The sequence below is a fragment of the Onychostoma macrolepis genome, chromosome 21 (genome assembly GCF_012432095.1).
Source record: "Onychostoma macrolepis isolate SWU-2019 chromosome 21, ASM1243209v1, whole genome shotgun sequence".
Lineage (NCBI taxonomy): Eukaryota > Metazoa > Chordata > Actinopteri > Cypriniformes > Cyprinidae > Onychostoma > Onychostoma macrolepis.
In genome coordinates this window covers 25,519,947-25,540,392 of record NC_081175.1, presented here as the reverse complement: position 1 = coordinate 25,540,392, position 20,446 = coordinate 25,519,947, and the positions used below count along the sequence as shown (strand labels likewise).

General features: G+C 36.4%; 2 protein-coding genes across 2 annotated transcripts; both read left to right on the top strand.

Annotated features, from left to right (window-relative positions):
- The first annotated feature begins 770 nt into the window (after positions 1-770).
- Positions 771-11,577, top strand: fpgs (folylpolyglutamate synthase). Its single transcript, XM_058758962.1, has 15 exons — positions 771-1,384; positions 3,002-3,130; positions 4,086-4,139; positions 4,208-4,272; positions 4,680-4,794; positions 5,421-5,498; positions 5,731-5,792; positions 7,131-7,233; positions 7,316-7,393; positions 7,476-7,620; positions 7,696-7,773; positions 8,093-8,243; positions 8,697-8,772; positions 8,872-8,938; positions 9,956-11,577. Exons 1-15 carry the CDS (start codon positions 1,238-1,240, stop codon positions 10,330-10,332), a joined length of 1,725 nt encoding a protein of 574 aa, XP_058614945.1. The 5' UTR covers positions 771-1,237; the 3' UTR covers positions 10,333-11,577.
- A 707-nt stretch (positions 11,578-12,284) lies between these two features.
- Positions 12,285-19,382, top strand: cdk9 (cyclin-dependent kinase 9 (CDC2-related kinase)). The gene is made up of 8 exons (XM_058759347.1): positions 12,285-12,409; positions 12,790-12,903; positions 13,875-13,956; positions 14,068-14,158; positions 14,998-15,164; positions 15,300-15,471; positions 15,550-15,698; positions 18,435-19,382. The coding sequence occupies exons 1-8, from the start codon at positions 12,369-12,371 to the stop codon at positions 18,798-18,800; spliced, it is 1,182 nt and encodes a 393-aa protein (XP_058615330.1). The 5' UTR covers positions 12,285-12,368; the 3' UTR covers positions 18,801-19,382.
- Positions 19,383-20,446: the final 1,064 nt, after the last annotated feature.

The window sequence follows — 20,446 nt, the reverse complement described above, 5'->3', positions numbered from 1 at the left end:
AACACGATATTTTTAAGTCAGTTTACTATATCTGAAGCATGATTTGAAGTTGAAATGACTTGAACAGTCAATTTGATTACATATCTAGGCTATTTGAACACTGTAAGTACAGTTTTGCAACTTTAAATACTATTAGCAATGATGTCGATTAACCCAAACTAATTAACAATGCCATTAAACTGTTCTAAATTAATTTCACAAACAGTTAAAAATATTTTTAAGAACATTTGAATTTTAGTAGTTATGTGATAAATAATCGTGATGTGGGTCTTCAGGCATCAGAGGATCATCCTCTGTCTTCTTGCGACATCTACTGGCCACATTTAGCAAAATTGCAGGAGAGATTGTCATTCCTGCTTCAAATCATGTTTTTAGTTATCTCTCCAGAAACAAAGCTGAGAACCTTAATTTTACACTTTGCTTCCTGATTGCCAATATTATTATGCATAAATGTTAATTTAATGTAAATAATTTTGTCACAACACATTTGATTTTAATTTTAAAAAATGTAATAATTTTTTTAATTAAATTAAAATGTTATTCAAAATTTTTTAAAAATGAAATGAAACAGTCATCAAGTAGTTACATTTCCTTCCAGTTTTAATATGTTTTGATGATTTTCTAAACTATAATTGCTAATGAGAAATTAAATTACATTAAAAAAATAAACATACAAAACCATAAAAGCTCAATCAAGCTTGATATCTGAGCTGATTTATAAATGAAGCTTTTCTATCCAGCTCTGTCCAGCAGGTGGCGGTGCTGCATGGTTATAAGTGAGAGCGCGCATGCGCAGTACGAGGTGTGCGCCGCTGGCTCTTGAAGACAGCTGACACGTGAGAAGCGTTTAACAGCAGTGCATGGCAACCCAGACAAATGCCGTTTTTTAACAAGCACCTGTGCAGTGCGCCGTGTTTCTCTGAGCTCATTAACACGCAGCCTGGTTAAAACAGTGGTCTGAATCGACAGCGAGCTGGAGGAAATGTTACGGTGACTCAACTAACCGCTTTGCAGCTTCTTGACTTTGCAAACCGCCTTGAATTCCGCGAATCACAAATCATCTTTGAATTCTCCATTTAACCGAATGCGCCAAATTGTTGTCGCTCGCGCTGGCGATAGTAAACAGTAGTGAAATCTGTACGGCGAGCAAGAAGGGGGCGTGGTATGACGCTGGTGTTCCGTATTGACAGGAAAACTCCCCAAATTAGGAGCTGCTTCCTGCTCTCTTTGGGTCACCATGCTGCGCTTGTTCCGCGTGCTGGAGCGTTTACGCGCGTGTAGCGAAGTCTCCGCGCGCAACCGACATTGGACCAAAATCACCGAGCTGTCAGCGAGATTCTCCAGCACCAAAGCTGCTCCGCGGTTCCGAAGAATGGACTACCAGGTAAAGCATACTGCGTCCATATGTTATGCGTACTGTATGGAAATTATTAACAACGATTGTTGAGTTTTTGCGCTTTTGTTTGGACTTTTGGGCTCGTTTAATAACGCGGTAAATCCAGCGCACGCGGCTGATTCACAAGTGACAGTTGTTACATCAGCCGTTAGAGTTTAAAATCAAAGAGCGGCAAATTTTTTCCGCGTAATGAGCGCTTGGCTAGACTGCATTCCATTGAGGTCAATACATGTTCTCATGGCAAGCCGAATAACATTTATCAATAACAAACGTACTATTTATAAAGTGTTATTACCATTTATTTATAAGATACTACTTATTTCTTTGCTTCTAGTCACAGGAAACTTAGTTGCAAGCAACGGTTACTGGTAACAAAGCGCAAGTTGTTACCAATAACAAATGAATAGAAAGTTGTCGCTCTTTGGATGATAGCAAAGAAATTAGTGCTAGTATTTAATGAATAATCGTGTAATAATGTCACAGTAGTTTAAAAAAAGAATTAACATAAAAATAGACTCTAGTTATTTTAAGCAATAGCTGTCAAAACAGCTTGCCATATATTCTGCATACTTTCATAAAGGCCATGTGCTCAGGCAGCCATAACTGAGGATTATGTGAGTGTAGAAAATATCTAGTTTTATTCATTATTAAGCTTGTTGTATCTCTTATGTTTATGTTTATTGTTTGTTTATTAGAGAATTAGGTGACAGTTGATACAGTAGATGTCAAATCTGACCAAGTATTATTAGTCTGTCACAAATTATTGTTGGAATTGTTAACATTTGGAATATTGACCAAATGCAGAATTTATTTCTTTAATAAGGTTTAAAAAATCTAGGAGATTATTTTAGATCTTCTTGAAACTCGATAATTTGTCAAAGTTTTGAATTTATTAAGCTTATATCTCTTATATTCGAAATATAGGGCATGAAGGGGAATAAAAAAGACAGTAAAATAACAATTACTGAATGCTTTGCTTATGTTTTATGTAATTATGTATATAGAATAGTAGAAGTTTTTTTTTTAAGAACATAAAGTATTTTAATATTCACATTTATCAAACTACTTGCATATCTTAGATTTTATTTTATTTTTTCTGAGATTTCCTCAGATTTGTTATGGTGTCAGGACTAGATTTGCCTCATCTTACTTTACTAGTCAAGCATGTTCTGTTTCGTTAATAAGTGATTGTCAATATATGCAATTTATATTTTGCCTGGTATGATTCATCTGATCACGGTCACCAACCAACCAAAACATTCAGCAATAAAACATTTTTTTTTTTAAACGGTTTTCATTTGTCAGTTGTAATATGATTGTACTACATAAACCAGATATTCTGGCTAAACATTGACTAAATATTATGAAAGAGTTCAGAAGTTCAGTTTTTGTTAGTAAAGCAAGAGTAAAGCCTCATTTTGTAGAGGCTAAAGCTTCAGATGGACATCTGGCTAGTCTCTGAATATCAGCTCAAAATTACACTTTTATATTAGCGACTTATGAATCTGGATTGGATGTAAACATGACAGTTTCGTGAGCTCCAGAGCTGGTGTTTGAGATGGCATGAAATCTTTGAGATCCTGTAGCATTATGAATGTCTTTCAGGATGCGGTTTGCACCCTCAACACGCTCCAGACGAACGCCAGCGCTCTGGAGCAGGTGAAGAGAGAGAGAGGTCATCCTGAGCTCCAGCTGCAGGCCATGAGAGGCTTCCTCCAGCGGGCAGGACTCAAGGTATCAGCTTCACAACACTAAAATACTCATGAGTGGAGTGAATGGGACGACCAAAATCATTATATGACTAGGAGTGCTTTTATATCACAGTAGCTGCATTATGCAAATGATAGACCACTATTTATGTCAATAAATCTGCTGTTATTTGTGAATTTTGATATCAGTCTAGGCCAATAATCATTCATCCTTGGCTGATTAAGAGATTTGATTGACAGCTTAGTGAGCGGATAATAAACACTTTCTATTTTTAATGAATTAAGTCAACATTGTGTAAAAAATATTTACGTTTTTAAATATCAGTGTTGTTAAATGCATCGATAAATGTCAGTGTGTATGCATACATAAAATTTCTGTAAGTACATTGCTTTAGCCTTTGCATATTTTTGTATAATAAATAACTGCGTGGCAATGCCTATTTTTGGAAAATTAAATACTTTACAAATGAAAGAGACTTAATTTTGTTTCATTATATCTTTTTGATTGCAACTTGATGGACACAAAACAAAAGATATGATTCATAACAAATGGATTCTTCCTCGTTTTGACTTGTTGAAACGTTCCAATCTGTATTTTAATTACAAACTTAAAAATAAATAATAATTTCTATAATCACTTTGTATATTTTTGTAGCTTGAATAAGTGGTCATGCCTATTTAACAATTAAATTAAAAACAAAAAACTAAAAAATATAAATTACAAATTATTTAAACAGTATAAGCTTATAATTGTAAAAGTATTATAAAACGCATATAAATCTATTATAAATGGTCAATATCTGCTTAACTGTGACTGCTCATCGGCAACCAAAAACAATGAAACTCAGCTTTGGATCGTGAAAACAAGTTCTTCGTTCCTCGTTTTGACTTGTTAAAACATGTTTACATCTTTATTTTAACTAGAATATGTTGTGTATTGAACCGTTCAAAATTCACTGATGTGTCCTGTTTGTCCTCAGGTGGAGGAACTTGATCGTCTAAATATTATTCACGTAACTGGAACAAAAGGAAAGGTAATCCTGTTTACTGAGCACTATAAAAGTTCAACAAAATGCTAAAAATATATATGTTTGTTTTTTAGGGTTCAACATGTGCCTTTACAGAACAGATTTTGAGAAACTATGGCTTCCGGACTGGATTCTACAGGTATTATAATTAGCCAAAATAATTCAGTGTTTGTTAGTGACTGTAGAAGCGGCAGGGTTTTTAAATCAGTGTAAGTGTTGCATAACTCCACTGTTTATTCATGCATGCATATGTATGTGAGTTCATGCTGAACTTTGCTTGATCTGTCCACTCAAATAAACCAGTTCTTTGAGGAGAAAGTAAAGCTATGTGTCGCGTCAGTATTACCGTGTGAATGATGTAATCAGTCTGTCCTAGGTTTTGTTGAACTTTAGCTCAAGCTTAATGATTTATGTAATCACTGACCATTGTTCACAGCAAGACCTTTTACGGCTTATCAAACACTAGTAAAATCATTACATTGACTGTGTTATCTTTATTATGTGGCTTGATTTGTGTATTGTTTGTTTTCTGCATTCTCTCTTTAGTTCACCTCATTTGGTGCAAGTGAGAGAGCGAATCAGAATCAATGGGCAGCCAATAGGAAAAGAGCTCTTCACCAAATACTTCTGGCAGGTGTATTGTCGACTGGAGGAGACAAAGGTGAGACGGATTATATTTTTAAATCAATAAACAACGTAGGCATTCACTAATTTAACTTCTTCCCAAGTTGTTTATATACCAGACCATTTTTTTGAAAACTAATAGAAAAATGGCTCAGTCGTGAATTACAATGGTTATGACACAATCCTGAACGCAACAATATGTGGAGGTTAGCCGATCACAAGGGTAATTGTGATTTGAATATATTAATATTTGCATGTATTAATAATTGCATGTATAGTTTTATGAATGCTTTTGATGCAAAAAAATGTAAACAATTTACAAGATTTACTGATGTATTTGTGAAGAAGTGGTAGCTTTAAACAATGATCTGGTTCTTGAGTTTTAATGCTTTAATTCCTGTGAAAGGAGTGCGTGTTTCCTGCTGGCTGCTCTATTACATTTGCATCTGTTCCATGTTAATTGTGTTAAGTGTAAATGCGAAGCGTCTGGTCATGTAATTGCATAATCGCAACAGCATGTCAATCATGTGAGGAAAGAAACACCAGAACCTAAAAGGTCCCTTTGAAAATCTGCATCCATGTATCCTTCATAAATGGCAATACACAGCTGCGATATGAGTGGTATTTAAAGGCTTTCTTTGTCATATTTGTTTAACTTTTCAGGTTGCCCATGGCGGTAGCATGCCTGCTTATTTCCGCTTTCTCACCATCTTGGCCTTTCACATCTTTCTGCAGGAGAAGGTGAGCAGTTTTACTGAACTGAATCGTTTTATTACAACAGTTGAGTCTGTAATGAAACCTACATATCAGATCAACTAATTTGATAGTGATCTATTGCTGGTGTTTAGTACTCTTTTATCATCTTATCAACAATGTCAAAGTTTAATTATTTTGTCTCAGAGATCATTGTCCTTTATTATAAATGCTGGTTATTAACCTTCACCTAAATTCTCTGTCTGTGTCTCCTCTGCAGGTTGATTTGGCTGTCTTTGAGGTTGGGATCGGTGGAGCGTATGACTGCACCAATATCATCAGGTATCACAGCACTATTCAGCCTTGAGAATCAGAGTTTTTACTGTCTTGCTCCCGTCTGCTTCAGTGTAGCGTGTCTAATGCTGTCTTTGTGATGCATTATTCTAGTGTGACCTCCATTTAATCTCCATTTATTTGGCTTTCATAATTCAAGCGTGATACATTCCTCTTGTAGCAGCCAATCATTGATCGTCATTCTTCATGAGTTTAGTTGATCCTATCAGTCCTGATCCTGACTGACCACATGAACCAATCAGTGCTCTGCATTTTATATGAACTTCTCAATAACAGCTAATAATGTCAACTTAACTTTATTCAGAAACACCTTAATTTTAGTTGCACACAAAACCTTTCTAAAGCATTAAAGGAAACGCTCACCCAAAAATGAAAATTTGCTGAATTTTAACTCCCCATCAGGCCATGTAGGAGAAATGTAGCATTCCGTCACTTGCTCACCAATGAATCCTCTGCAGTGAATGGGTGCCGTCAGAATGAGCCCAAACAGCTGATAAAAAAACATCACAATAATCCACACCACTCCAGTCCATTAGTTCTTTTGAAGAGAAAAGCTGTGTTTGTAAGAAACAAATCCATCAAGGCATTTTTAACTTTGTCTCATCTGAATTAGGTGAGAAATATGCACAGATCAAGCACCATTTACAAGCAAAAATTGTCCAAAAAGGTCTAAACACATATGTTGGTAGATTTTGGAGACATTACTTGATGGACTGGAGTGGTGTGGATTGCTTGTGAATTATTGTGATGTTTTTATCAGCTGTTTGGACTCTCATTCTGACGGCACCCATTCACTGCAGAGGATTCATTGGAGAGCAAGTGATGGAATGCTAAGTTTCTTAAAATCTGAAACAAACTGATCTACATCTTGGACAGCCTGAGAGTGCATTTTCAGTTAAATTTAATTTTGGGGTGAACCATTCCTTTAACAGTCTTCAGAAATTCACCACAACTTATAAACACTTGTACTTGAAAAATATAAATGCAAATCAACTTTTAAAGCTATAAAAGTTGAAACACTTCTGTAAGATTTGCCATATGTGTTCTTCCTTTTAGCGTGATAATATTTTGTAATCACCAAAGTGCTACAAAACTGAACCTACAAATCCTGTATTAATAAAGGAAAGGTTGTCGAGGGATGAAATGGCATGGTTAAAGGTGATGTGTATAATATCTACAATTTTTCAAGATCACAACTCTGCAGATGGATGTTTTTGTTGAAACTCATTATTTTGTGTTTGCATTTGGTGCTGCTAATGGGACAGAAATGATACGCTTCATTTTAAAGGTGATTGAGGTTTAATTTATTACAATGGTTTTTCTTAGGCGTCCCTGGGTGTGTGGCATCTCCTCTTTAGGCATAGATCACACCAGCATTCTGGGAGACACCATTGAGAAAATTGCCTGGCAGAAAGGAGGGATTTTTAAGGTGAATGTTTGTTGCTCTTGTGTGAAAAAGAATTTAAAAACATTGCATGTTGGAAGGTTTTCAGTGAATGTGTTTATTGCAGCCAGGAGTTCCTGCGTTCACAGTCAAACAGCCTGATGGGCCGATGAAGGTGCTTCAAGAGAGAGCGGAAGAAATTGGGGTGAGAAATACAAACATGCACTTCAAATACACAATTCAAAATGCAGTTAATGTGCTTACATTGTTCTCTGTTTCTCTCTCAGTGTTCGTTATCAGTGTGTCCTGATCTGGAGGAGTATCAAGGCGAAGGTTCGCTCAGGCTGGGTTTAGCCGGTCACCATCAGCGCAGTAACGCTTCTCTGGCTCTGCAGCTCTCACACACCTGGCTGCAGAGACACTTCCTCACAGGTGCGTGTTTCTGACTGTTTGTGGGTTAGTTCACACATCTCAGTTTGTGTTTTTAATCAGCTGTTTGTTCCTCAGATCCTGCGTCATCTCCAGTGGAGTTCAGCGGTGTGAGTCCAGCTCCAGCCTTCCAGCCCAGTCCTGCGATGATCAAAGGTCTGCAAAAACACGCTATACAGCCCAATTAAAAGCTCATTTTTGAAACTTTGTGAACTGCTTTGATGTGTGCTGCCTACATAGGCAGCAACAAGTAAGAGACAGGGATGTTATTGCTGCATTTTAAAATGTATTTCATGCACAAAAACCTTCTCAAATATATAATTAAAACGGCCACTTTTGAGATTTGAACTTGCAGCCCTTTGGTTACTTGTCCTGATAATTAATCACTACAGTTACAAAATTACTAAATCACAGTCTTGGAAAGGTCATAGTGCATTTAGCAGTTGTAGTTAATATACATATGATGTTTTCACAGGTCTTGCGGAGACTGAGTGGCCTGGGCGCAATCAGACACTAAAACACGGTCCTGTGACGTATTTCCTGGACGGAGCTCATACCACACGCAGCATGCAGGCCTGTGTCTGCTGGTTCAATGAGATCGCACCACAACATGAGAGAAACGCAGGGTGAGAAGGCCTTCCTATTTTACTCAGGCAGTAGTTAAAAGGATAGTTCACCCAGAAATGAAAATGGTAATTAATGATTAAAATGAAGGTGAGTAATTAATGACAGAATTTTTCATTTTTGGGCGAACTAACCCTTTACCACCAGGTCATGGGTTCCATTCCCAGGGAAGCTGTGAACTGATAAAATACATGTATACGTTAAATGCTGTGCAAGTCATTTTAGATAAAAGCATCTGCATAATGAAACTGTGTAAATAAGGACCAAAACGATCTGTTTTCTAAAATACTTTTATGATTGTAACTTTAAAACTAAAAGGTTTAAATGCATATCTAAAGGCATGTAGTAGAAACTCAAGAATATGTTCAGTGGAGCCAAACAGTGGTTCTTGAATTGTGTGTATCAGCAGACATTGGTTCATTTTTGTTGGTGTTTAATGCTCTTTGTGTTTGTAGTGGTCCGGTGGTGAGGGTGCTTTTATTCAACGCTACAGGAGAGAGAGATTGTGCTGCTATGCTCAAACTGCTCGTAGTGAGTTATTTCACACTTTTTAATCATATTAATCTGCACTAAGCCAACCAGACTCATGTTTGTTTGTATTATCATTCTAACGATTGTTCTTTGTTTTAGCCCTGTCATTTTGATTTTGCCGTGTTCTGTCCGAACATCACGGAGGCCATAGCGACCTGTAATGCAGGTAAGAGATGCTTCCAGCACTCCGTGTCTTAAGAGTGCTGACTAACTAGGCAACATGATATGGATAAATTGAACTTTTAGCATGAAGGTTGATGAAGGACTTTTTAGATTTTTGCCTTTATAGATGTATTGTCCAAAATATACAGCACAGTCAGGCTATCCCAAAAAGCATTGCAATGATAGATATATATATATTTTTTTATATTATATGTAATTTTGTGTAATATATTCAAAATATATTTTATAAAATAAAAAAATTGGGGGGGGATTTAATTTATTAAAAATGTAATTCAAGTTTAAATTAAATTATACTGAATTACATGATTATGAATTACATTTTTTTATTCAACATTGAAACATTGATAAAAAATATTTCAGGAAACTCATTTAAAATGTGCTGTTATTCAATATTTGTAAACATTTCCTTTAACTCCTTTCATACAGAAGTTACTCTTTATTGAGAACTCGCTGTGCGTCGCTGCAGTCATCCAAGTCTAACTAAAGCATTGTAGTTTATATACATTTAGGGGGCAGTGCTTAGGAATGGAAACAAAGCACACAAATGAAGTATTCAGGTATCGCAACCTGCCCCATTTAACCACTCCTAATCCAATCAGCATAACTTCCCAAAGATTGGGGCAGGGGCTCCAAGAGCCATTACAAACAAAAGGTGAGAGTCTCCGAGAATGGCTCATTTGACTTATAATACGAGAACAGGAACTGGCAGGAACCTCTTGCTACAAACTTTGTTTAACAGAATAGTTCATCTGATGTCATCATCTTCACCATAAATGCTAAATACAATGTACCTAACTTTTTCAGTTTATATACTATTACATTGGAACCTAGATTTAACATTTTATAAATTTGTAATCCAACACTCTGTTAACATCAGACTATGTGCTGTTATGTTGAGTTTTTGTGAGATTCCTGATAATTTTACATGAAGGTTGTTTCAGATAAATCACTTAAAATACATTAAAAAGTATTTGTTTTAATAACACACTCTGTCCTTCAGACCAACAGAACTTTAATGTGTCTGTGGAGAACATGCTGACACGTTGCCTGGACAACCAGCAGAGCTGGCGCGTTCTGAATGGCCAGGAGCAGAAGCCAGAGGCGGAGCTTCTGATCAGAGGTGGTTTGCCATTGGTGGCAGAAAGACACAGCGACACGCTGGTGTTTCCCTGCATCCTCAGCGCCCTGCAGTGGATCAGTCAGGGAAGAGACTCAGTTCTGTCGGACCCAAACAAATGTGCCATACCGGTTAAACCTAGCATAAATGTGAAAGCTGCTCCACTACGAGCGGCTGTAAACATACATGTCCTCATCACAGGTAGTTTACACCTGGTGGGAGGGGCTTTAAAACACTTGGACCCTGCTTTAAACTCATAACGGACATATGCATGTGTCTGCAGTGCCAGACATCCAGCCAAACACAGCAAGTGCACCACCTGTGCCTGAACCCTCTGTCCCAGTACTTTCAAAGGAGTAATTCACAAACATTTTCTGAAAGTTTACTCCCTCTCAGACTGTCTTAAGATGTAGATGAATTTGTTCCTTCATCAGAACCGATTTGGAGAAATTCACCACTTGCTCACCAGTGGATCCTCTGCAGTGAATGGGTGCCGTCGGAATAAGAGTCCAAACATCTGATAAAAACATCACAATAATCCACACCGCTCCAGTCCATCAGTTAGTGTCTTGTGAGGGGAAAAAAAGCTGAATGTTTGTAAGAAAATTCACCATGAAGGCATTTTAACTTGAAACCACATTTGTTTAGAACTGTTTTAGGCTGTTTTGGCTAGTAAACGGTGCTGGATCTGTGCATGTTTTTTTACCCGATTCAGACCCTTATTCACTGCAGAAAGCAATATTATGGACTCATATTTTAGCTGAAATCAAAGGTTTAAAGCCAAAATGTCTTAATGGTGGATTTGTGTTTATAATCATGCATCTTTTTTTCACAAGATGTTAATTGATGGACTGGACTGGAGTAGTGTGGAGAACTTGTGGATTATTGTGATGTTTTTATCAGCTGTTTGGACTCTAATTCTGACGGCACCCATTCACTGCAGAGGATCCATTGGTGAGTAAGTGATGTAATGCTAAACGGATTCTCCAAATCTGATGAACAAACAAACTCCGCTACATCTTGGATGGCCTGAGGGCGAGTACACTGTCAGCTAGAACTATTCCTTCAACAGTTCACTCTGAAGATTTACTGCAAAATACACAGCAAATCATGGATGAAATCTTTTCTTCTTGAATCCATGCATTCTACGTCCTGAAGAGCATTGGACCAGTTCATCAGTTTGTAAAAAGCACATAAATCAGAATCTACTTGAGCTGTTTATGTTTACTTTATTGGGATACTTTAATTTGAAGTACTTCAAGTGCATTCAGTTCATTTTCTGGGTAGGTTTCTTTTACACTACGGTTTTGATGTTTTTAACCGGATCTTTGCATTAATGAAATAGAAAGTCAGTGTTCATCTGTGTTTGTTTGTTTTGTTTTTTTATTGCACTGAAATAATTGTGCCATATGTAAGACACTGTTCTCATAATTATGTAATATTAATGTGTCATTTCTGACTCATGCATGGGAAAGTCTGCATTCATAAGTGGATGCAAAACAATGTTCAAAGCATGTCAACACTGCGGTGCCCACGTCTGTTCATAGTGAATAAAAATGTGTTAAATGTTTTGTGTGTGTGTGTGTGTGTGTGTATATATATATCAGAGGACTGTAGGTGTATAAAAATGGACTGTCAAATATGACTTATGTTTTGACTCTTAATGTAATTTAATTTTTGTAGCATTTTATGTATTGTAGTAGACAGGAGTGTGTATAATCTAGATACAAACAACTATTTTCAAATGCAGCCTGGATTTTTGCTAACTTGGTTTTGGGATAATTTGTTATATATGAAAGAGTGGATAATTATTTTAACAATAATGTGACTAAATATTAATTTGATCAATAAGGATCACACCACTCTTGTCTTAAATTACCATAGGGTGCTATTAAAAATCTTTATGTACTGTACATACTAGATGGAAAATTAATAAAAATTCAAAGAAGTTTGTGTCTATATTGTATTAATTCTTATTACATATATTTAATTTTTGATTGATTGATTGATTGATTTTTTTGCATATACAATGTCCAATTTTTATCCTAATGAAATATGAGTTTAGGTATGATTTTGCCGGATAAAATACGTTTTTATCACAATATGTTTCAATCTACAATAATAATAATAAATTAAAATACATTTGATTGTAGTTGAGCAGAAAAAAAAAATATATATATAAGAAGTAGTCGAGTAGTTTTGTGTAATAACTGCGTATCTTCCGGGCGGCAGGTGGCGGTAGAATTTTTCTTGACTTTGTTGAATCTGTCCCGCGGACCGCAGAGGAACAGCAAGGATGCAGCGCGACAAAACCGGAAGCTCCGGCGGTGGGGATAAGTACGAATATTTTAATAATATTCTATCTCTTAACAGTCATTTAAATTATCAAAAACTCGATTTTATTCATCTTTAATATGTCAAGCACACATTTGTACGGTTTAAATACAGTTCGTCTTTTAAATGACGGCGTAAAGCTGATATTTGTGCGTGTGGGTTTGGTTTTTGTCTTTGCCGGGGCCGAACGAAGAACACGAAATCACCCACACAACCAAAACAGCATCTTATAAGACTCAATATTGTCGCATTTAAAACATAAATGTGCCTAAATGCGTCTGTACGAGTCTTGTGAATATAATTAGCTCAATGTAAGAACATCATAAGGTAAAAAGAGCTCTCCATCGTGTTTTAAATCAAATATGTGTGTTGTGTGTGTTTAGGCCGGACAGAGAGACCGCCATCATGTCTAAATACTATGATGGGGTCGAGTTTCCCTTCTGTGATGAATTCTCGAAATATGAGAAGCTGGCGAAGATCGGCCAAGGCACCTTCGGGTCAGTATTTGATGCTTGTGTGAGAAAATGCACCTTAAATTAGTTTATTATTGCTGTGATCCACTGTCAGGAAAACAGTGGCTGTTAAAATGTTTATAGGGATCTTTGTCGTTAAAGGAATAGGCCTAGTTCAACCAATTTGCTGATAGTTGGCTCACCCTCAGGCCATCCAAGATGTAGATGAGTTTTGCTTCATCAGATTTGGAGAAATGTAGCATGACATTACTTGCTCTCTAATAGATCCTCTGCAGTGAATGGGTGCCGTCAGAATGAGAGTCCAAACAGCTGATAAACACATCACAATGATCCACACCACTCCAGTCAATCAGTCAACAACCTGTGAAGCGAAAAGTTGTTTGTAAAAAAAGAAATCCATCAAGATGTTTTTAACTTCAGAGTGAGTCCTCTATCCACAATATTGCTTTCTGCAGTGAAAAAAAAACTTCTCATATGAATCAGGAGGGAAATATGCATGGATTGAGACAAGTTTGAGTGAAAACAGTATAAAATATTTCTGAACAATTATGTTATGATTTTGATGTGAGAGGACGACAGGGGATGGACTGTTTCACTGGAGGAAGCGTTATTATGGATGGATTATGGACTTGTATTTTGGTAGTTTTGATGGATTTGTTTCTTATAAACATGTTGCTTTTTCAGTGGTGTGAATTACTTGTGGATTATTGTGATGTTTTTATCAGCTGTTTGGACTCTCATTCTGACGGCACCCATTCACTGCAGATGATCCATTGTTGAGCAAGTGATGAAATGCTACATTTCTTCAAAGCTGTTCTGATGATGAAAAACTCTCCACCATCTTGAATGGCCTGTGTAAATTTTCAGTAAATTGTCATTTTGGGGTGAACTATTCCTTTACCTTTATGCTATATTTTGGTTTAGAAGTAACCGGTGTGATTGCTGGTTGGGTTACCTCTGAGGTTGAGTGATTTTCTGATGTTTTGTGTCTGTAGGGAGGTGTTCAAGGCCAAACACAGACAGACGGGGAAGAAGGTGGCTTTAAAAAAAGTACTTATGGAGAATGAGAAAGAAGGGGTGAGAACATGCAGCTGTATCCTACATTGAAATCAAGTTAAACAGTTACTGGTCTCTTAATTATAAATGCAAACGTCACACGTTTCAGTGCGTTTGTGCTCTTCTGCTCAGTTTCCCATCACTGCTCTGAGGGAAATCAAGATCTTACAGCTGCTGAAACATGAGAATGTGGTGAACCTCATTGAGATCTGCAGGACAAAAGGTGAAGACTTAGAAAATCTGTGTTTATTAAGACTTTCCATGGTGTATATGCTGTAATAAATAAGATGCACAGCTGCTTTTTACATGCAGCCGCAGCATAAATGTGCTAATCTACAAGAATCTGGAAATACTTTTTATTTATTTATTGATTTTTTTTATTGATTTTCAGACCTTAAAAAGTCATTGAAATTAGTGCAATCGTAAAAGTTATGGACACTGACAATGTTTTTTGTTTTGCTCTGCTGAAATATTTATTTGGCTAGACAAGCCGGTGTGATTAATATCAGTCCATCGAGGGTCTTATTAGTGTACAAATATCTTCAATAAGTACAATTATTTCTTACCAGATAAGGCATTCTCTGGAAAATGATTTTTAAGAGATCCTTAAGGGCCATTCACATCAAGAGTGATAATTATGAAGATAACTATATTAGCATCCACGCCAATGCGTAATAACGTTCTGTTTATTATCAACATGTGTTGCATATTGTGTCACTTTAAATGTTCGAGCTCTTTAAAGTCTGATTGACTGCCAGTGTTTTTGTTCATCAGCGGGAAAAATAATTCTGAAAGTGATTCCAATGAATGTTCCTCTTTGTCATTGAACTTTATAGTTATTATAGTAATCATTATAGTTATCATCTTTGGTGTGAATGGCCCTTCCTGCAGTAATCATTGTAAATTCATTAATCAAAAAGTGTTGGATTCCTGTAACTATGACTAGAGTTCCTGTTTTTCACTCTGCATCAAATAGTAGACAGTGTGTTAAATTACGTGATGTCTTGCTTTTGATTGGACGATTATTATAACAGTTTATTTTCCTCATCTCTTCCCCTCCAGCCACCCAGTTTAACCGTTATAAGGGCAGCATCTATCTGGTGTTTGATTTCTGTGAGCACGACCTCGCTGGTCTGCTGAGCAACGCTAATGTTAAATTTACTCTGGCTGAGATTAAGAAGGTGATGCAGATGCTGCTGAACGGACTTTACTACATACACAGAAACAAGGTAAGACAACATGATCGCTTAGTTTCCCTGCTAGTATTCACAGATTACGTGATGTAAATGTGATTAAGAAACAGGGCCAGGGTTGTCACTGTGACGCATCCAGTCTCAGACTGAAGTATTGTGTGTTTATATCAGATCCTCCACAGAGACATGAAAGCGGCCAATGTTCTGATCACCAGAGACGGCGTCCTGAAGCTGGCTGATTTTGGATTGGCCAGAGCGTTTAGTTTGGCTAAGAACAGTCAGGGGAACCGCTACACGAACCGGGTCGTCACACTGTGGTACCGACCGCCTGAACTGCTGCTGGGTAAGTGAAACACATCTTAAACGCTTGTAGTGGGATATAATTATTGATTTTTCACTGTGAGTATTTGTTTTTTGTTAGGTGAGAGAGACTACGGGCCTCCCATAGATCTGTGGGGTGGAGGGTGTATCATGGCGGAGATGTGGACCAGAAGCCCCATCATGCAGGGCAACACAGAACAGCACCAGCTCACACTCATCAGTCAGCTGTGTGGCTCTATTACTCCTGAGGTAACACACACAGAACTATACGTCAGACCTCTTTACACATGGGTTTTACATCTACTTTGGGTGGTCAGATCACAAATGAGACGGATTACCATTTAGATCTAATATTAGCATGTTCAAATGTGTCTGAAGTGCCCACTTCTCATCTGATTTTGTCAAAATAATATAAGAAAGAGCTTAAAATTTCATTATTATACACATACATGCTAGTATTTTTTTCTTTATTTGTTTATATTTTTGAAAAAATAACTACAAAAATTTAAAATATGAAACTAGGATTGTTGTTTGTTTATTTTTTGCTTATAGTTATCATAAAATGAATAAAAAAGCAAATATGACGCTTAAGCCCATGCAAGTTTTTTTAATTAAACTGTTATATTTCACCAAATGAGTACGAAAAGCATAAATATGAAACTTGAATTCATGCTCTATATTTATTTGAATTTATGCATATTCATGCATATATTTAACAATATTCATGTGAATTCATATTTAACAAAAAGAGTAAAAGCATAAAAATAGAACTTAAATCCATGTTAATGTTTTTGGCGTATATTTGCATATATTTAACTACGACGGCGTTTTAGTGCCTCGTTTAAAAAAAAAATCTAAGATTACGAGATTAAAGTCGAAACATTACGAGATTAAAGTCGAAACATTACGAGATTAAAGTCGAAATGTTTTGAGAATAAAGATTCCTATATAGTTATAATATTTTGAGATAGGCTATTCTAGCCTTTTGCGCATGCAAATGGCCCGGATTTGGAGCTCCGGGAGATATTCCAAATCTCAGTTTTCAAAATCTGTCAGTTTTATAGCGAAATACAAACAATATGTAGGCTATATTGCAATAATGTGTTTAAGCGGCATGTGAGTCAATCATCTTTCCGATTACAATAACGAACGACGAGACATTTTCATTATAAATTAGGCTAAACTTTTTTTTTATGCCTTATGATGTTCCTTCAATTTATATCTTGCTATAAACTTGAAATAAAGAGCAAAAACACATTTATAATTTGTATTTCGTTATAAAACTGGCAGAATTTGAAAGCTGAGCTGTGTGTAAAAGCAACAAAGCACAAAATTGTTGTGATTACTGGTTGGCTGACGCACTACAAATAATGAATGGAAGACATTAAATATTATGTCCTCATTTACAGTATACCATTAATAAAACAGTTTGTGAATAGTCACTTAACGTTTACAGCAGAAAAGGCAACAATATAACGTATGTTAACAAATTTGAGTCCACTTCAACCTTTAGAACGTTTTGCTGTTTAATTAAACAGGCTACATGTGAGGAATGAAAGTTTGGACGCCACAGGCGTTTTTGCGGAGTAGGTGATGGAATTTTAACAATAATGTAATGAATTGATTCACATAAATACAGCGATCTGTCACGCTACATTAAAGATCTTGAAAATCACATTATTGTAAAACACATCATTTGTGTTTCGTTATAAAACTGATTTTGAAAGCTGAGACTTTGTTTTATATTAAAAGCACTAAAAGCACAAAGCTTAAGCTATTGTTATTGTGTGGCTGGCACACTACAAATAATGAATGCAATGGAATGCATTAAATATTATTTCCAAGCATACTGTCCCAGCGAGTATGACACATGGTATGATTTCTGCTAATAATCCCACATAGCTATATTTGTAGTGTATTAAAAAAGGGTTAAATAAGAGAGCTACAGCGCCCCCCAAAGGAATATTGATTGAGTGTGAGCTGATGTTAAGATAAACAGTTGTTCCTGTTCAGTCTGTTAATAAATATCATATTCTTGATATTAAGCTGTTCCCGCGAGTCCTTAAAATTGACATCCCAGTAAGATGATGCGGCCGCTCGGAGGCAACAATATTCAAATCAATTCCGGTGGCCTGCAACTTCTCCCGGTGCTCAACGTGGGCAATTTGCATGCGCGATATAGGCTAAACTCTCAAAATATTATAACTTTAATTTCTACGATTTAAATGATCGAAACATTTCGACTTTATTCTCGAAACATTTCGACTTTATTCTCGAAACATTTCGACTTTATTCTCGAAACATTTCGACTTTATTCTCGAAACATTTCGACTTTATTCTCGTAATCTTCGATTTTTATTTTTTAACGAGGCACTAAAATGCCGTCGTAATTTAACAGAAGTACAAAAGGCATGAATATAAAACTATTGAATTGTTAATTAAATTAAATTAAATTTATTTTTAAAATTTAATTACTTGCTTATATTTAACCAAAATGAGTACAAAAATCATGAATATGAAACTTCAATTCATGTCATTTTTAAAAATGTTTGTTGGCATATTTCACAAAATCAGTACAAAAAGAATAAATATGAAACTGGAATTCATACTAAACATTTATTAGCATATATTTAAACAAAAATTAGTATAAAAACAAATATGAAACTTGAATTCATGCTCTGTATTTATTTGAATTTATGCATATATTTATGTGAATTCATGCATATGTTTAACACAAAAAGAGTAAAGCATAAATACAGAACTTAAATCCATGTTAGTTTTTTTTAAATATATATTGTATATATTTAGCACAAGTTCAAAAGGCATGAATATAAAACTGTTGAATTATAAATTAAATATTAAATTGCTTTTTGAAATGTATTTACTTGTTTATATTTAACCAAAATCAGTATAAAAATCATAAATTTGAAACTTGAATCATGATTCATATTTAAGTCTTTACGTCTGTATTCTGTGCTGTCTCAGGTTTGGCCCGGTGTGGATAAGAAGTATGAGCTGTATCAGAAGATGGAGCTTCCTAAAGGTCAGAAGCGTAAGGTGAAGGACAGACTGAAGGCTTATGTGAAAGACCCGTACGCTCTGGACCTCATCGACAAACTGCTGGTTCTGGATCCGGCTCAGAGAATAGACAGCGACGACGCACTCAACCACGACTTCTTCTGGTCCGACCCCATGCCCTCTGACCTCAAAAACATGCTCTCCACACACAACACCTCCATGTTTGAGTACCTGGCGCCGCCGCGCAGGAGAGGTCACATGCCCCAGCAGCCAGCCAATCAGAACAGAAACCCTGCCACCACCAGCCAATCAGAGTTCGACAGGGTTTTTTGATTAATCCGGCTGGCTGTGATTGGTCAAGGAGAGAGAGACTTCTGATTGAATAGGAGGAACCTTTAGGGCTCTCACCTGATTACAAAATATAAGACATTTCCATGTTTATCTTGAGTGATTGTTTCATCACAGTGTTGTATTGGACATCATTGGAGCAGGCAGATACAGTTCTTGTTGTTTAGTGTTTGCACTCACAGAAGCGTTATCTAGATGACAAAAAATACTGATCATTGATCAGACGAGCCCAGTTGATATGAATTACTGAATCCATACTGAGCTGAACCAGCGACAGCACGAGTGCATTGTGGGAGAGAAAAAGTGTACGTAATGTTTTGAGGCACAGATTCAGTGTAGTGTTCGATAAATGTCTGCTTCTCCCACTGAAAATACTTTTGAAAATATGTTTAGTCTGGGAGAGCATTACCCATTATTTAAACACCTCGTCATCATCTTTTCAGATTTAATTGTGTTAATATAGTTTTTTTAAAAGATGTTTTTATTTGTAAGATCATGTGTTTGTGTTGGGATATTGGTGTATAAGTTACTTCTAAGTATAATACACTAATAAAACCTTTCACATTTCTCACCCTTGTTTTGTGATTTCTGGGGTAACTGTGGAGAAACTTTATCTGAGGAAAAAGGTATTTATAAGTCAGATTCCGTTTCAACACTGAAAATAAATTTGTGGTTGGATCTGGATGAAATATCACCCACAAATAAATACATTTGTATAAGTGTTCATAAGAATTTACAGCTTACAGGTAATGAAGATTTAAAATCAATGATAATCAAATCAAAACCAAATCTTTTGTTCCCCTGCTCAAGTTCCCTTGCTCTGCTGACTGTTTAGTCGGGTCAAGAAGTCAGAGGGACTTTAATCAACTTGGAAAAAGGAACTTACTAAATGCAAGTATTAAATTGAATCCCAATTTAAATAGTTATTAATAATTTATGTGCTCAAACCTTCAGACATTGCGACCATCTAGAACTGAATAGAAGACAGGGACAAACAATTACAAACGAAACGAAATGTATATTTATTGAACTTGATTTACACTGCAGCCACATGCACTTCCGTAAGTGAGCAAGCAGAAAGAGTCCGACTTCACGTCTCCGCTTTCAATTCCGCCCCCGACTGCAAGCGGCTGCAGAGACCTATACTCGCCAATAGGTTTTATGAGGCTGTCACGTGATGAACGACTCAAACCCAAAGACTTGTACGATAAGAGGTGAGGTGAGCTAATAATAGAAGACCCAGGTAAACAATGAATTAATCTTTTCTGTTTCTTATAGCATTAGTTTTGCATTGTTTGTAGTGTGATCAACGTTTGCATAAGTAGTAGATGTGTTCGGGAAGTAGCATGTAACATTTTAATTATATTTTGCTAAAATGAACGAAATGACTCGAAAAAAGATTCGTTCTTTTTGCTGAACGAGACTCAAAGGTCCGAGTCAGTAAAATGATCCGAACTTCCCATCACTAACTGCAGCCCTGTAGCTGCACGGGGAGGGGGCGGGGACTGTCACCTCGCACGTGGCTGTATGTTTTCAGTTGATGCATCTTCAAACCACGACTCCGAGACTCCGGGTCCTATGTCCTCGCGCTGTGTAAGCGGGAGTGCTGCATGTTGTTGTTGCAAAGACTT

Bases quoted from the DNA above. Each gene is read 5' to 3' on its own strand.
- fpgs (XM_058758962.1), top strand. From the start codon at position 1,238: ATGCTGCGCTTGTTCCGCGTGCTGGAGCGTTTACGCGCGTGTAGCGAA. The intron at 4,140-4,207 runs GTAATCCTGTTT...TTTGTTTTTTAG, and splicing joins TAACTGGAACAAAAGGAAAG to GGTTCAACATGTGCCTTTAC. The intron at 5,499-5,730 runs GTGAGCAGTTTT...TCTCCTCTGCAG, and splicing joins ACATCTTTCTGCAGGAGAAG to GTTGATTTGGCTGTCTTTGA.
- cdk9 (XM_058759347.1), top strand. From the start codon at position 12,369: ATGCAGCGCGACAAAACCGGAAGCTCCGGCGGTGGGGATAA. The intron at 15,165-15,299 runs GTAAGACAACAT...TGTTTATATCAG, and splicing joins ACTACATACACAGAAACAAG to ATCCTCCACAGAGACATGAA. The intron at 15,472-15,549 runs GTAAGTGAAACA...GTTTTTTGTTAG, and splicing joins ACCGCCTGAACTGCTGCTGG to GTGAGAGAGACTACGGGCCT.